Source organism: Dromiciops gliroides, chromosome 4, assembly GCF_019393635.1.
Source record: "Dromiciops gliroides isolate mDroGli1 chromosome 4, mDroGli1.pri, whole genome shotgun sequence".
NCBI classification, from domain to species: domain Eukaryota; kingdom Metazoa; phylum Chordata; class Mammalia; order Microbiotheria; family Microbiotheriidae; genus Dromiciops; species Dromiciops gliroides.
The window spans coordinates 339,660,478-339,678,259 of record NC_057864.1 but is presented as its reverse complement, the minus strand read 5'-3'; the positions used below and the strand labels follow the sequence as shown (position 1 = coordinate 339,678,259).

The 17,782-nt window shown below is 40.3% G+C and overlaps 1 protein-coding gene across 1 annotated transcript in view; it reads right to left on the bottom strand.

Moving 5' to 3' along the window:
- LOC122753467 overlaps positions 1-17,782 on the bottom strand; it is a 204,839-nt gene that overhangs the window by 74,335 nt on the left and 112,722 nt on the right. Inside the window, exons 28-29 of the mRNA XM_044000859.1 lie at positions 11,258-11,375; positions 7,663-7,828 (exon numbers count right to left, since the gene is read on the bottom strand). Of these exons, the coding sequence (XP_043856794.1) occupies positions 7,663-7,828; positions 11,258-11,375 (284 nt within the window). The remainder of the gene's footprint in view (positions 1-7,662; positions 7,829-11,257; positions 11,376-17,782) is intronic.

Genomic DNA, 17,782 nt, shown 5'->3' with positions numbered 1-17,782 from the left:
CACACATATATACATATATATTTTTATTTTAACTATCCTCTAACTAAAATTTAGCATTTCCTTCAATTATGAATTTTTAAAAATATTCTGAGAAGGGGCCCATAGGCTTTAGCAGATTTTACCATGCTACAAAACCCTGCCCTAGTGTCAATTTGCTATCATCATTAAGGCTACCCATTCACCCTATGTTAGAGGAAGAAATAAAGGGAGCAGGTATGTGTGTGTCTGTGTTGGGGGATGAGGGGGATGAGGCAGAGAGTGTAAAAGCTGTGGAAGGGGCAGCTAGATGGCACAGTGGATAGAGCACCGGCCCTGGAGTCAGGAGTACCTGAGTTCAAATCCGGCCTCAGACACTTAACACTTACTAGCTGTGTGACCCTAGGCAAGTCACTTAACCCCAATTGCCTCACTAAAAAAAAAAAAAGCTGTGGAAGAAGAAAATGGGAAAGAAACTGGTGTCTGAGTGGTCGTGATAGAGTTGGAGTAGTGCTAGGGGAACCAGTAGCTGAGGCATATTCTGAGGCTGGAACAAAATTGTAGTAGTGCTCCACATTTTCATCAGCTAACCAAAAGTGAGGTTAAAGTCTTCTTAACCTAGTTTCTTGAGAGAGGAAGAGGATTGTGGAAACTAATCATCATGTGGAGGTCCCCTATGCCCTGTCCTTCAGTTATGGCCTATTCTTTCCTAGGCATCATTCTGGCCTCCATCTGGGCTTCCTGCAGTCATGACAACATTGTCTCTGCTTTAGGACCAGAGCACCAGCACAAATGGGCTGCCCATATCAGGACCTTTCTTCTTTTTTTTCCTTCCCTCCATTTGGCATACATACCAAACATGAATGCAATAATCCGTCAGTGTACCATTTTGATTCGAGGAAAGTCAGTAGCCAGAACTTAATGTGAATATGGTTTCTTTTTCCTCACCGCTGGAAAACAAACATGGTTTTCCAGGAGACTCAAAATAATTTGGCCACATTGTTAATTCTTTTCATGATTCACTAGCTCTAAGAGATATTTCTACAAATAGGGAAGTGATATTGAGCTACATGCATGGGGGTGGGGGATGATGGAAATCCTTCTCATCAAGCAGGCCTCTAAAAGAAAGTCTATCTTCGCATATGCAGCCAATGCACTCTATGCTTCATTTGTCTTGTAGTGTTCCAAAATCATAAGCATGACTTGTTAGCAGTTTAGCTTCCAATAGCCTCCTAGTTTCTTTACATGGATATCACATTGCACATGTATAACCTATATCAGATTGCTGACTGTCTCAGGGAGGGGAGGGTGGGAAGGATAGAATTTGGAACTCAAAACAGTTTTTTAAATGTTAAAAATAATTTTGACATGTAAATGGGCAGGAAGAAATTATATAAATTTTAAAAAGTAATAATAATAAATGGATATCACCCATTCACTCTCTTTCCAGAGCCTCAAACAAAGAGAGGAAGTTTGTCATATCTTCTAAGAACTGCTTTGAATTCAATGTTAAGCATTTATTAAATGCCAGTTCTATGACAGGCACTGTGGAGATACAAAGACCCAGCCCCCAAATAGCTTATGTTATACTGAGGAGATACCAGGATCTCCTTGTACATGGATAAGTAAATACAGGGTAATTTGAGGAGGGAGAAAACACCAACAATCAAAGATTGGGGTGGCGGGTAGGGAGTCAAGAAAGACTTCCCCAGAGGAGGTAGCACCTGGGATAGAGTGTAAGCTCCTTGAGGGTAGGGAGCTGTTTCATTTTTGTTTTTGCATCCCAAACAGACCATGAGCCCAATACTTGGCCGATGGTCTGATGCTTAGTCCGTTCTTGTTGACTGACTGAATGCTGAAAAGAGCATTGAGAGAAGACGATGAATTCTGAGAAGCAGAGATGACTTCATAGAGGCAGGACAGAATACCAAATTCAGTAGACAATTAGCTTTACAATTTGGCTGAAACATAGAACATGTGAAGAGAAAAAGTGTGAAATGAGACTGGGCAATGTAGGTTGAATGCTAGGTTGAAGAATTTGTAAGGTAGGTGGAATCTCCAAACCGAAATACTATTGAAGTGCACAGATTTTCAAAATGTCATTAATTAGGGGGCAGCTAGGTGGCACAGTGGATAAAGCACTGGCTCTGGATTCGGGAGGACCTGAGTTCAAATCCTGCCTCAGACACTTGACACTAGCTGTGTGACCCTGGGCAAGTCACTTAATCCTCACTGCCCCCCCCAAAGTCATTAATTATAATTACAACAATACTTGATATTTGCATAGATCTTAATAAGTGATGGAGTACTTTCATCTACATTCTCTAATTTGATTCTCACAAGACCCCTATGAAATAAATAGTCATAAATTTAAAATTCATTTTACCAGTGAGAAAACTGAGGTTTGGAGAGACTAAGGTGACATGTCTATAGTCATTTAAATTGTCAGTAGAGACCTCATTCACCCAAAACTCACTCCCTTCTACACTTCCATATAAATTCTCCACTCTAGCCAAACTAGTCTACTCATTTGACCTTGACCTTTGCTCATGCTTCTCCACCTGCCTCTACTTCCTCTCCACTTATCTCAATTCTACCTGTCTTCCAATGTATTACTGAGATTCTGAGGTCTTGAAAGTTGGACAGTAAAGAGCTAAAAAAGGAAGTCAAGAAAGTTTCACACCTGCCTGTAATTGTTCATTGTTGTTTAGGCTCTAAAAGAGCTTTGAGGTGTTTTCTTGACCGGTGCTCATTGGCTGGTATGGTATTACTAGCTCTAATCCCTAGGTATTTGTGGTGGTGTATGTTAAGGACAGAGTAAAGAATGTGCAGAAAATTAGAAGTGTGGTCAGAGTGACTGAGTTAATGCAGTGAGTTTTGGTGGGAAGGCACTGAAGTTCAGTGGAAAGAGCACTTGGCTCTTCAAAATCCCATTTCTGATAGTTACTACCTGTGTGGCCTTAGGCAAGTATAATCTCCCTGGGTCTCAGTTTCCTCATCTGAAAAACGAGGGAGCTGGATTAAGTGGCCTCTATACAGGGGATGGGGATGGGGGTGTTGGAGCCAGCTCAAACTGGCTTGTAAATTGGTGGCTAAATTTTAAGTGTGTGAGCATTCTCACCTCAGAAATCAAATCAGGGCTTGATTGATTGTTTTATTGATTGTCTAGACTTAAGAAACTATTAATTATGCAGATTAAAAGTATACATGGGTTCCCCCCCCCAGAGACAGTTATTAAACATTTATTGACATACCCCTGTCTTTAAGGTCCCAGTAAATCTATGAACCTGTGAGTCAGAAAGTAAGTTTGACTGTGGGAAGTTAGTAGTTGAGTCCTACAGTGAACTCAGTGTGCTGGTTTTACCTTTTGGGCAGATCTTGATTTATAGGAGTTTAAAGTAAATGGTTATTGGAACTGGGTGGAAGCTGTCACATATATGGTGCTTTGAGCTCTGAGACTTCGGGCTCCTCTGGGAGACCCTGATGCCCTCATATGCAGTGATAGCAGCATATGGGTGATCATGATGAGACAGCCTTAATATAGGCTCTCTTCAAATGGCACAAGTCTGAGCCCCCAGGAGTCCTTCTATGGGGAGTGAGTCACCAAACTGAGTTTGAAGAGTGAGAGCAGTGAGTATATGTGAATAGGCCAGAAATATCAGGTCAGGATTCAGTGGCTCTGGAGCCAAAGGATCTTACTTCAAATGTCATCTTGGACATTTACTGCCTGTGACTTTGAATAGATTAGCTTCCCTGTACTTCAGTTTTCTCATCTGTAAAGTGTGAGGATGAGACTAGATCACCTCTAAGGTAACTTAGGAAGTAGAGGCAGGTGGAGAAGCATGAGCAAAGGTCCAGAAACTTTTGAAAAAAAATTTGATAGTTGCTAAATTGATTTCCTTTGTAATTTTATCCATCTAAAAACATTCTGAGAAGATGGTGCATGGGCTTCGCCAGACTGCCAGAAAGGTCCATGACACAAAAAAGGTTAAGAACCCCTATGATAGAGCTTCCTTGATGAACACTTCCCTCAGCACCCTAAGCCCACCATGATCTCTCCTCCTGAATTTCTATAGCATTTACTTACTACCTGTAGAGTCATTTGGATTGTACCATGGGCTAGTTTGGGGTTTTGCTTATCTTTGGGGGGGGGGCGGGGCAATGAGGGTTGAGTGACTTGCCCAGGGTCACACAGCTAGTGGGTGTCAAGTGAGGTCGGATTTGAACTCAGGTCCTCCTGAATCCAGGGCTGGTGCTTTATCCACTGTGCCACCTAGCTGCCCAGGTTGTTGCTTATCTTGTTATATATTTGTCCTGTTCTGTTCTAGTCCTGTTCACATATCCCCAGAGAAGGTGAGGATGAAAGACAGGCTGGGTTGCCTCCTTACCCAGACTTTATCTAGACTTCCACTATTAACCTTCTGTACCAAGCTTGGGCCTGCCTCCAATACTTTTCCCTTAAACTACCTGCAGTATTACCAGTGATGTTTCTACTGGCCTCAACCAGTCACTAGAGGCATACAAGCACAGTAATCTATGCATACATATGTCTCTTTTTATCAACCTCGGAGCTATTTGAAATCATATGCATGATATTTTTATCTTCAGAAGCGGTGTTATGTAATAGGAAAAGTGCTTAGAGTCAGAGTGTATCTTACTCTGGGCTCCAGTCTGGTTCAGTTGGAAAATGTGACTCAGAGGATCTGGGTTCAAATCTTGATTTTCCATTTGTTATCTGTGTGACCATGGGCGAATTATTAAACCTTTCTGAGTCTCAGTGGCAAACACAGTAATCAGGCTGCAAAATTAATCAAGGGAAAAAGATCTAAAAGCAGACTGAATTTGAGGTTTTTGTGTGTGTGTTGCAACACAGGATGATAATAGTTTTTTAAAGTTTTTGGATCTCTGCTGATTCTGTTCTGTTACCAATGCCTCCTCCGTACCACAAGATTTCTTTTTCTCCTATTCCACATATACTCATGCTTTTGCCTCTTCTCCACATCTGTACTCCCATTTATGACTCCCCACAATGCTAAGCTAGCAGAATACAAGAACTGTATTCTGCAGCCAACTCAGAGTTCTTCCATAAATAGATATTTCATGAATGTCTAGTCAAAGGGGAATAGAAGGAAAATACATTTAAATTGACCATTACCTCAATTTAAATGCTCCCTCATTTCCTCTGAGCTATCCCACCCCCTCCAACCCCAATTCTATTTCCCTGACTGCTATGTGGTAAAAATAATAATGCTAACAATAATTTGGACAACAATCAAATTAATATATCCATATGAGAAAATTCTCATTTTAGATAAGGAGAAATACAGGATGATAGTCAGCAGGGATAGTGGGATCTAGTGAGGATTTTTTTCTCCTTGGGGACTTCTCAGGGACTTGGGGAATCCTTGGGTATGTTTGTAAGCAGAAGGGACAAAACCAGTAGATAAGGAGAGAGAGAGAGAGAGAGAGAGAGAGAGAGAGAGAGAGATTAAATCTGCTGGCAAAGATGGAAGGGGATAAGAGCAAGATGACACGTAGAGGGCTTGGTCTTGGCAAGGAGAAGGGCTATTCATCAGTCACTAGAGGAAAGAAGGATATGCTGGAGAATGATGATGATGAAAGATTATGAGAAAATGAGGATGGAGAGAAGAGGATGCTCACATTGAATGGTCTCAATGTATTTGAAAGATTTTCAGGCAAGGACTTTAGGTGAGAAGATAGCAGGAAGGGGTGTTATGGGAAGCTACACAGAGAAGAAAAGGCCTGGAATAACCATTGGGTAGAGTGAGGTAGAAAATAATTTGGGAGTAACAAAAAAATTGTCTTGCTATAGTCAGGGCCCAAGTGAAATTAGAAAAAAAAAATCTGTAGTGGGCCCAGTCAGTGCTGTTACATGACTTCCTTCTGTTGTAGAGTATAGGAGGAAAAAGATAGTAGGAGTAATCCATGGTTGGGGGTTTCACAGATAGTAAATGGCAATGGGGCAAGGGACTAGGGGATTTGAGAATAAAGGATAGTGTAGAAGTTAGCAGGCAACTAGGTGGCACAGTGGATAGAGTGTCAGACCTGAAGTCAGGAAGACTTATCTTCCTGAGTTCAAATCTGGCCCCAGACACTTACTAGCTGTGTGAACCTGGGCAAGTCACTTCATTCTGTTTACCTCAGTTTCTTCATCTGTAAAATGAGCTGCAGAAGGAAAGGGCAAACCACACCAATATCTTTGCCAAGAAAACTTTAAACTGGTGACATTTAGGACATGACTGTAAACAACTGAACAACAATAAAAGAGTTAAACTGGTTAACTATTGGCTTAGTTTGGGGAAGGGAATAAAGGGCACTTCAGATAGAGCAAAGATGGGTGATGTTTGGGAAAATTCTGAAATGTTGGAGAAATTGCATTATGGACAAAGAATGGGTTTGGGATGGATGATAGCAGACTGTGATTGGATTAGGAATTTCAGATCTCTAAATCATGGAAATGGAAAACTTATGGCTTGTAAGGGCCAAATCATCTATGATTTAGCTCTCAGAATGGATCCTTGGTAGAATACTGAAAACTAAAGGTAATTCTATTAAAATATTTTATTATGAACTTAACCATCAGCAAAAACAAATAATATAATAGGATCAAATTAATTTCAAAAATAGCAAACAAGCCTAAAAAGATTTTGTTCTGTGTCCTTTATAGGTCAGTCTGAACTTCTACCATAGAATCATAGACCTCCAGCTTGGTTTTCTAAAAGTAATTCTTCTTTTCTTTTTTTGGTGAGGCAATGGGTGTTAAGTGACTTGCCCAGGGTCACACAGCTAGTAAGTGTTAACTGTCTGAGGCCGAATTTGAACTCAGGTCCTCCTGACTCCAGGGCTGGTGCTCTATCCACTGCACCTCTTAGCTGCCCCTCTAAAAGGAATTCTTGATAAGAAGACATCCATTATTTGTTAACTAAGAGTATCTCTACCTTCTTTACAATGAGAGCAAATCAATTTTGAGTCTCAGGATTTGACTGTATTTTCTAGAAACTATAAAACAAGATCATCGATAAAGAGCTGTGAGGGTCCTCAGACACTATATGGTCCAACTTCATTTTACAGGTGAGGAAACTGAGGCCTGTGGCGTTAAGTGACTTATGCAAGGTCAGAGAGCATCAGAAGCATAAATCCTGCACCTCTAACTCCAGAAGAAGAATTCTTCCCAGGGTAGAACACTACAAAGTTAGGAAAACACAGAACTATTTAATGAGTGTTATAGAATTGAATTTATTTTATAAACAATTTCTCTATGAAGCTAGAAGACAGATGGTTCAGTGGCCGTCACCATGCCTATGGAAAATAACAATTTTCTTTCTGGTTCTTTCCCAGCTATTAAGAACTTCACTTATTGGTTCTTAATTAGTTCAAAATTTTAAAAACTAAGAGAGACAATGTGGCATGGCAGATAGAGAGATGGTCACTGAGCCAGGAAGATGTGGGTTCAAGTCCTGTCGCTGATACATATGATCTTTGTGACTCTCGGCAAGTCATGCAACCTCTCAATGTCCCCTATAATTTTTCTCTACCATTATAATTTGCAGAAAAGGTGCCAAGCAGTCCTGCCAGAGGAATTTCCTCACCAGGAGGCCCATATGTCATTGAGATCAAAGGCATGCTTAAAAAACAAAAAGGAAAGATGACACATTTACCACTTACCAATGCCTTCAATTCCTCCCCAGTCAGCTTTTAGAGGTTTGGGACTTAGAGGAAAATCAAAACGTTCCTCGCCACTTCCAAGTTTAGCAAAGCTGAAGAGATAGGCAACGATGTCATGCAGGGAGGCTATAATCCTCAGAGTGAGCTTAAGGGCTCTACAGGCTTCCTAAGAGTAAGACCAATACACAGAGAGACACTTTAGGAAGGCTTAACATCATCTGCAAAAACCTAAGCAATTATGTGTGAATAAAAGCAATTGTAAACTCCCTAAGAACGTCCAGTTAAATATTGATCATAGTATGTATTGGGTAATATCCTCAGGAGAAAACGACTGTCCAATTACTAAATTAGGATTCTAGATCACTGGAAAAGAAATTGGGTTGGTCACGTGGGTCTCTGAAACATTTGGTGGATCCCCAAAGTGGATCCGAAGGAGTATTCAGACAAGGTTCCTGTAGGAGGATATGAACAAGGTCTGAATAGGTGGGTGTAGACAGGTTAGCCATCTGTTGCAAGGTGGCATAATGAACATAGGGTAGGATCTAGAGTCAGGAAGACCTGAGCTCAGGATGTGCCTCAGATACTGACTAACTGTGTGACCCTGGGGAAGTCACCTACCCTCTGTCTACCTCAGCTGTCTCTTCTGTTAAATGAAGATTATGCTAGCTCCTGCCTCCCAGGATTGTTGTGAGCATCAAGTAAGGTAATATCTGTAAAGCACTTAGTATGCCTGGCACATGGTAAGCAATATATATATATATATATATACGTACACACACACACACACACATATATACACATATGTTAGCTGTCATCACCATCATCACCACCATCATCTAGAAATAGTATATACATCAATGAAATCACTGATTATCAATAATGTAATGAATGGATCTGTCATTTGAAGGTAAGCTCCTTGAAAGTCGAGATGTTTCCATTCTCTGTATTTGTATCTATAGCACCTTACTAAAATGCTTGTTGACTGATCTGTCAGAGTATCAGTGTTCTGTTTAGTGTGTCTTTTTTCAAGTGTGTCCTTTGCTTCTCATTCACTGGTTTTAAAGTAAGATGCTCTGTCTCAATTAAGGTCACTGGTAGCCATGAGCAAATAAAAATGCACTTGAGGGTGCACATGTGTGTTTGAATTTTATGCAGTTAATATTTCACAGTGGGGACCTAGGCTTGCATAGTCAAGGCATAAGGTGGCTTAGTTTTAAATATTTCTATAGGCATTTACATCACAAATAAACACTAAATACTGGTTAGTTAATGTTAATATTTAAGTGAAGAACAAGCCAACAAAAAGAACAACTAATTATAGTATTATAACATAATATTATTGTGTTTTCAATAAACACAACTAGGTCAAATAGACTTCATTCAGATTAGAGGATAAGAACATTCTAAAGTCAGCATTTTGGGAAGTACATATTTATCTAAATGGGTATCATATGACAAAAGTTCTTACCGGGTACAAGACACTCAGCTAGGCACCAGGGCCATAAAAACAGCTATGATACAGATGTAATTCTCAAGAAGTTTATAATTTCATGGGAGAAGAAAACATTAATATGAATAACTGTGGTTATGGGAGTGTGACAAGGTACAAAGGAGAGGCCCAGGCAAAGTACTATGAGAAATATGACGTGGTAGAAATCAGTTCAAATGGAAGGTGGGAATGGGGTAGGGATAAGGGTCAGTCAATGAAGGTTTCATGGAGGAGACAGCACCTTGAAGAAAGGGAAGGACTTCAATCCTTGGCATTGGTGGGAGGGAGTTCATTCTGGGAATGGAAGACCTTGTGAGCAAATGTATAAAGATGAGAGAGGGGAGAATGAAAAAAAAAAAGCTGGAACTGTCTGGAACTTAGAAAATAGGAATGATAGTGTTGTGGGGAGGGGGGGGAGCTAGAAAGGAGACTGGAACCAGATTGTGGAACATAGCTTTGAATGTCAGGATAAGGAAAGAAGGTAAGGGAATAAACATTTACATAGCACCTATGATGTACCAGGCACTTTACAAATATTATCTCATTTGATCCTCATAACAAGCCTATGAGGTAGGGGCTTTTTTTTTTTTTTTGCCAGGCAATTGGGGTTAAGTGACTTGCTCAGGGTCACACAGCTAGTAAGTGTCAAGTTTCTGAGGTCACATTTGAACTCAGGTCCTCCTGAATCCAGGGCCAGTGCTTTATCCACTGTACCACCTAGCTTCCCCCAGTAGGGGCTATTATTATTCCCATTTTACAGATGAAGGAACTGAAGCAAATAGCGATTAAGTGACCTGTCCATCTGCTAAAGGTCTAAGGCTGGATTCAAACTCAGGTCTTCCTGATTCCAGGCCCAGTGCTCTGTCCACTGTACCACCAGCTGCTTCTATTTTATTTAGTAGGCAATGAGGAGCCACTGAACATTGTGGGGTTAGTTAATTTTTTTTTTACATGATCAGAGTAGCTACACCGGGAAGATTACTTAGACATCTGTGGTAAGGATGAACTGGAAAGGAAAGAGATGAGAGGGAGGGAGGACAGTTAGGAAGTTATTAAAATAGACCAAATAACAGGCAATATGGGTTTGAACTTGGAGAGTAGAAGCAGGAGAAGAAAGGATAAGTCAAATAGGAAAGATACTGTGAACATAGAGCTGACAGACATGGTATTTGGCTGAATGTGGGATACAAAGGAGAATGTGTCACAGGGGACTTTAAGCTATTGATCCTGTGTCATTGGGAAGATGGTGGTTCCATCAATGGAAATTCAGAATTATGGGAAAAGGTAGGAGAGGAGCGAAAACCAACCAACAAACATTTGTCAGGCACCTTCTATGTGTCAGGTACTGTGCTAGATGCTAGAAATACCGATACAATAAAAATACAATAGTCTCTACTCTAAGGACCTTGCATTTTAACAGGGGAGAGACAACAAGCATATAAAGAATAAATATAAAGAGAATAAATACAAAGTCATGGAAAACAAGGTAATTTGGGAAGGAGAACACTAGCACTTGTGGGGTATGGGGGGAGTGGTAAAGAAAGGTTTCATGTAGATAATTAGTTTACAATAGCACATTTTCAAGTTTGAGTTTGCTATCTATGATCCAGCACAGTTGAGCACTTCTATATCTGCATCCATCCTTTTATAGACATCCAATGACATAGTTTCTCAAAGTCACAGATCAACCCTGCCAAAGTAGTACACAGCTGAGTTCTGTATGCAGTCCCAGCTTACAAGGATCCTCTGGGACTCGAGGGTGGGGTCTGGGTTTTCTTTTCTTTTCTTTTCTTTTCAAAAAACCGGTCTGGTAGGAAACCAAGGATTACTGAAGAATGTTGGAAGCCTGAGAAGGGAACATTAATGTCTTGGAAAGAGCAAAAGAAATAAAGAGGCATGAGAAGAACTATAATAAAGCAAACAAATAATATTGGGATCTGTGAGAAAATGCCAGTTAAATTAGGGAAAAGTTATCATTGGGCATCTCTGATGCTTGTTGGAAATTGGAGCTTGACAGAACTAGGGAATGTGGTCTGTTTACTAGTACAGTGAATAGTAAGATTAAAAATAAATTATTTTCCTCATAGTCTTTTAGAAAATACAAACCTTTTCTGGCAGAGTTTTGAACATGATCAGCACCTCCAAGTGATGGGGTATGAACCATAAATTGAGGAAGGTTCTTCCGTCTGAAGACAGCAAGCATCGTGGCCGGGGCTGAAATTTCCTGTGACATTAGAAGGAAACCTCAGGTCTCAAAGCATATACTATTTAAACAATAAAAGTACCTTATGGTTGTATGATGATAATCACAACTAATATAGTCCGTTAAGTTTTACAAAGTACTTTCCTCACAACAACCTTGTAAAGCAGGTATTAAAACTATTCATGGTATAATAGAAAAAGCACTAGATTTGGACACAGAGGCTACTTACTTATTATTATTTTTATTATTTTTAAATTTTTTTTAATTTTTGCAGGGCAATGAGGGTTAAGTGACTTGCCCAGGGTCACGCAGCTAGTTAAGTGTCAAGTGTCTGAGGCTGGATTTGAACTCAGGTACTCCTGAATCCAAGGCCAGTGCTTTATCCACTGCCCCACCTAGCTGCCCCCTACTTACTTATTATTATATTATTATATATTGATTTTGGCCTCAAAGTTTCTTTTGACTATATCTATTTTTATTATTGTCTTATTATAATTTTCACTCTTGCTTTTTTGGATTCAGCTGAAATATAATAAATTCAGCTCCATCTCTTGATTTTAAAACAGTATAAATCTTTGCTTTACTTGTATTTCTGTGTATACAGCAAATTGTTGGCATTTGCTTTAAATCTATTCTGCTACCCTTTCTAGTTTTATGAGTGTATTCATTCCATTAAGAGTCATGGTTCTGATTATTAAGTTCATTTTTCCCCTCTACCAAGTGTTGTCATAATATTTTTTCTTTCTTTCTTTCTTTTTTTTAAAGCAACATTATATATCTTTTTTAGGTTTCCTAGAAAAATCCAGGCTCAGTCTCTTCCTCATGTTTCTTCTTCCTCTTCCAGCCTAAACACAAATCACTGGATCTTGTTCTTCCTCCCTGTGTGTGTGTGTGTGTGTGTGTGTGTGTGTTTAATCAGCCATCCATAGTTATATCAACATTTGTCCCTTTTTAAACTATTCAAATTTGTTTACCTTTCTTCAATGTCTTTTGTATGCTGTGTTTGCAATTTTAAAGAATCTAACTCTCAATGGTTCTTTTCTTTTATTTGCTGCATTTCTTATAATTTTGAGGTGATGGGGATCCGGTAGGTTTAGTCACAATCTCTCACTTAACTATGTTGTTGCCTTTCCCTTAAGCCCCAAAGTGAGAGATGAGATCTCCACTGGCCATCCTTCTACATTCCCCAGTTATAAATAGCCCAACTTGCTGCTAATTGGTGGAAGATCCATTTAGATATAAAACTCCGGCAATGTTAGGAATAGGACAGGGACTGAATGAAGCACACAGACCTTTCAGCTTCCTTTAGCTGAAAAATCTTCAACAAAAGGGTCCATGGAGAGGTGCTTCTCATTCCAATGGATTCAAGGCGAGCTCCCAGAGAACCAATTCATGGAAGTCATTGAGTTGTATGAAATGTTGAGCCCCATAAACCTTAACATTGCTGAGAAGGCATGGTAGAAGAAATAGTGTGAGCCTCTATAGCCCTCAGTTTCCTCATCTAAAGGCTGGGGTGGACTTGATTGTTTTTAAGGTCAGATTAAGTGCTAATAGTCTCTGACTCTAAGTAGAAGGTCCACATTGGAAAAGAGAAGAGTGGCCACTTACCATTTGGGCAGCATAATAGGAAATGGGCATGAGCTAGTGGGAAGGATATTGCAAGAACTGGAGAGGATTATGGGCAAAAAAAAGGTGGCGGCTTCTGCTATGCAGAGATGATCATAACTGGGAAGAACCATGAAAAAATATATAAACAGTAGACCCAGGGACTGTTCCAAAGGGATTATTGGAAACAATATGGATGAACTGCTTCTGTTACTAACAAAGAATAAATAATTAATAATAGTATTGTGAGAAAGAAGAAGGGAGAGAGAGAGAGAGAGAGGGCTTTGTTTCCTTCACTAATAGCTCCAGGAATGGGAAGGCCAAAGGCAGGATTATGTTCTTAGAGGGAGTGCTATGTAAGCAAATAGATGTGCTAGAGAAATATGAGTTGTGACTATTGTATAGGAGTGCATTGCTTACAAAGGATAAAAGGATTTCCCAGGAACTGGAAGAAATCAAGCCTTTTCCATTTTTTTTAAGTGAGGCAATTGGGGTTAAGTGACTAGCCCAGGGTCACACAGCAAGTAAGTGTCAAGTGTCTGAGGCTGGATTTGAACTCAGGTCCTCCTGAATCCAGGGCCAGTGCTTTAACCACTGCGCCACCTAGCTGCCCCCCTTTTTCCATTTTAAAAAAGCAAAACCGACATTTTAACTGAGAGACAGCATGGTGTAGTGGATTGAGAGAGCTAGCTTTGGAGGGAAGAAGATCTAAGTTCAAGGCCTACCTTTCCTCATGCACTGGCTGGGTGATCAAAGGCAAGCCCCTTCCTTCACTTTTCGATGCCCTGGGCAACTTTCTTGGATCCTAAGTTACTGGGAATGTGCCCGTCTGTATTGGTGGAGAGAGTTCCCCAAAACAAGGAAGTCACAGATCCAGGTCTATCCCCATTTACATTGTCTCATTAGCTGAGGGATGAAAGATGACGACGCTAAATAGGATCCTAAAGAGAGGATCCTAGACTCAGAGGCAGAAGGGCTCTCAGAAGCCATCTACTTCTGTTGTAGGAATGCAGTGGGACCGCAAGAAATCCAAAAGATTCCAACCCCTTATGAGGTGTGGAAGATCATGATCTCAGTATGCTGATAAGTAATACCAAGGTTGGCAAGATGATATGCAAGGTATGGATATCTTACTGATGCCCCATTATTCCCAAATCCCCTCCTGGTGGTTGTATTTCCCTCCCAGTGCTTTGTAATGCCCTTCTCTCCACATTCTTTGTTTTGTAAAGACTCAAAAGACCAGGTCTTCTCTTACTCCAGCAGGACAGTCACCATGGTGATCTGTTCCCTGGCCATACTTTCTTCTCTCCTAATAAATCTCTTTTGATTTTACAAGATTTGTGATGAGCCTCCAATTCTTCGGGTGAGCTAGCCTCCCGAACCCGGTCACAAACGCTCCCTTACTTTATAGATGAAATTGAGGAACAGAGAAGCTAAATGATTCACCCAAAGGTAGTAGGTGGCATAGCTAGGGTATGACTTGGACCCCAGACTCCAGATCCAGGACTCTTTCCACTACCCCATGCTGCCTTAAATAATTATTATTCAAAATTATGATACTATTCAAAATAATTTTTTTTAATGTTTGGAGTAGATTATTATCATTAGAAATGGAATTAGCCAAGTAAAGTAAGCCAAGCCAGGAAAATAATATCCATAGTGACTGCAGTGATATAAAAGGAAACAATAAGAATAAAACAATCCAAACTGAATGATGTAAGAGTATAAAGATGAAGGTTGGCTCCAAAAGCATTATGAGGAGGTACCTCCACACCCTTCTTTGCAGAGGTGGGGCCTATAGTTATACTACACAACATACACGGTCAGACTTTTTCAATTTATTGGTTAGTTTTACAAAACTGTTTCTTCCCTCTCCTTTTAAAAAAATTCTTTATGTAACATTCTTGACTTTCAGATACCTTCTCCTGCCCAATTTCCCTTAAAAGTACCAGAGAACCCTTGGGGATAAAAATGAAATATAACATACTTGGCCATTAGGCAATAGGAGCCAAAATAGTGTTACATTTAATATAAGGCAATAGATGGAGGCAGTAGGTTCAAATCTCACTTACTAGAGACACTTACTAGCTGTGTAAATCTTGGTCAAGTCATTTAACCTTTATTTGCCTCATTTTCCTTATCTGTAAAATGAGAATAATATAGCACCTGCCTCCCAGGGTTGCTGGGATAAAATGAGATATTTGCAAAGCATTGTGCAAACCTTAAAGCTCTATATATCATTATTGTTGTTTTTGTTGTTGTTATATTCCTTTCTGGAAGGTGTGGAAGGGAGGGACATATTGGGAAGTGTAAGAGTTATTTAAAAACAAACCAATAAAGATGTGTTCTTAAGTGAACTTTATAAGCCTCTATCATTCAAACATTTTCCCCTCTCACCCAGACACAAGGAAATGCACTGAAACAGACTTGCTCCAAAAACCTGAACACTTGCTACTAATCTTCCTCTTCTCATCAACCAGGAGGAAAGAGAATTCTATCAGTCAGTCTCTCATTCCATTAGACGCCACTGTATTACTAAGGAGAGGAAGCTTGACTAGGAGAGAACAACATTGGAGGGGCCTCCAAGTGGAAGAAATTATCCCAGGGCCCTCCTACATCAAGGATGTGGGAAGCTAACAAGTTTATCCAGAAGTCATATTGGAAGTTTCTTTATTTAGCAGAAGTGAGGGATTCTGGGGAGCCCTGTGACATTTGCTTCTTTTTTTATTTTCAATGTCTTCAGAATAGCTCTTCATGTCATAGGATGGGTCAGCTTCCATTTTCATTTAGTTATTTTATTTATCCACCCATTCATTCATTCATTTATTTGTTTGCTTATTTGCTTATATGTTTTTTTAAGTAATAAGTATTTTTATTTATAGTTTTGGATTCCAATGTTTATCCCTCCTTCCCTCCCTCCCCTCCCTCCTCCCTAAGGCAATATCAGCTTTCATTTAGATGTCTACCACCAGCAATAACCATATGCCACACCGATAGCTAGGTTGGTACTGATTTACTCAATCATTAATATATCAATGATGTTATTGATCAATAACACAATAGTTGATTAATAAATCATGATTATTAATAAGAGTTGATACAAGATTTAACGGTGCCATTAATAACTAATATATTTTATAAATGATATTTTATTAAGAATTATATGTATGGGGTCAGCTAGGTGGCGCAGTGGATAAAGCACTGGCCCTGGATTCAGGAGGACCTGAGTTCAAATCCAGCTGCAGACACTTGACACTAGCTGTGTGACCCTGGGCAAGTCACTTAACCCCCATTGCCCCCCCCCAAAAAAACTCCCCACAAAAACAAAAAAACAATTATATGTATGATTATCAATCTCCTAGGGATCCCTAAATGCCAACCCATTATGTTTCCTCTTTTTTCAAAACCAGGAGAGCCCTGGAAACAGAACAACTTCTGCCCAGCCTCCATTTTGCTGGAGTTCTCATCAGATAATTCTATGGAGTTTCAGCTGGATGAGGTTCTCTTCTTAGCTGTTCTAGAGTCCTGCTATCCCTGTCCTGCAGCAGACCTAAGCTGGACTCATCTAGTCTTGTTCTCAGGCTCGTGCTGAGGCCTTAGTTTGTTGGGTTCGACTGTAATATGGATAGAGCCCAAGAGAAATAAACTGAACGTCCAAAAAAGCAGAAATATATCCCTTTGGAAGAACGAATATCTGACTACAGCCAGGCTACAGGATGAGGGAATGACATCTGTACTCTACTTGCTTTTCTAAACAGTAGATGGAAGAAGCTTTTGGCTAATGTCAGGAATGAAGAGCACAAATGCTCCCTGTACAGAGGACATATTTCCAAGTGGTACCATTTGCTTTTTTGCCAATTGAGTTTCCTTTCCCCCACCCCCAACCTTGCTCTGGATTTCTGTCTACTTTGGAAGGGCTGGCTATGACGCCTACTGCCCCTTCCCCAAGCAGCCAAGAAGTTTGGCAGCAGATGTCAGAATTTACTAAAAATCCATAGTCCTGGGGGAAACCCAAGAGAGCACTTTAGGCTCAGCTGAGGCACCCGTGCAGCTGCTATTTGGAACAAGTTATATGACTGTTAGGTTCCCAGAGTTGCTTCTCCCAGAAGATGGATGGGGGTGGGTCTCTGCCTTGGGAGCCCTTTCTCTACTATCCCACGAAGTACAAGGAGCTAATGGAGGAAGTGGAAGCAGAAATGGGCCTCCTATAAGAGACAAGGGATCCACTTTAGCCCCTCTCCTCCCTTTCCCCCCACCTCCATTTCACATGAGCTATAGTCCCTATAATAGCCTGGAATTGTAGGATGAGGCAGTTTGAGGACTGTGGAAGGTATCAGTTCCACATGTCAACCTTTTTTTTTTTTTTTTTGGTGGGGCAATGAGGGTTAAGTGACTTGCCCAGAGTCACACAGCTAGGAAGTGTCGAGTGTCTGTGGCTGGATTTGAACTCAGGTCCTCCTGAATCCAGGGCCAGTGCTTTATCCACTGCGCCATCTAGCTGTCCCTACATGTCAACCTTTTAAAGACTAGAATAATTGACAACACCTTGGTGTCAGAAATGGCTGACAGCCAATGATTCCCAAAGGCCAACACCCTATAATAGATGATAGGATCCTAAGGCTCTCCGTGAAAAAAAAAAAAAGTTTTCTTTCTGGTTTCATGGAGGACTACCCTCAAAGAACTTTGAACCTATTTGGTAGAACAAGCAGTAAGATAGACACTTCTCATTGGGGTACTCTTGCCTTCTCTTTGGCAATAAGCAAATAGCTTATCTGTACAGCTGTGTAGTTAACATTCCACATTCTGTTCCATCCAAATTGTTT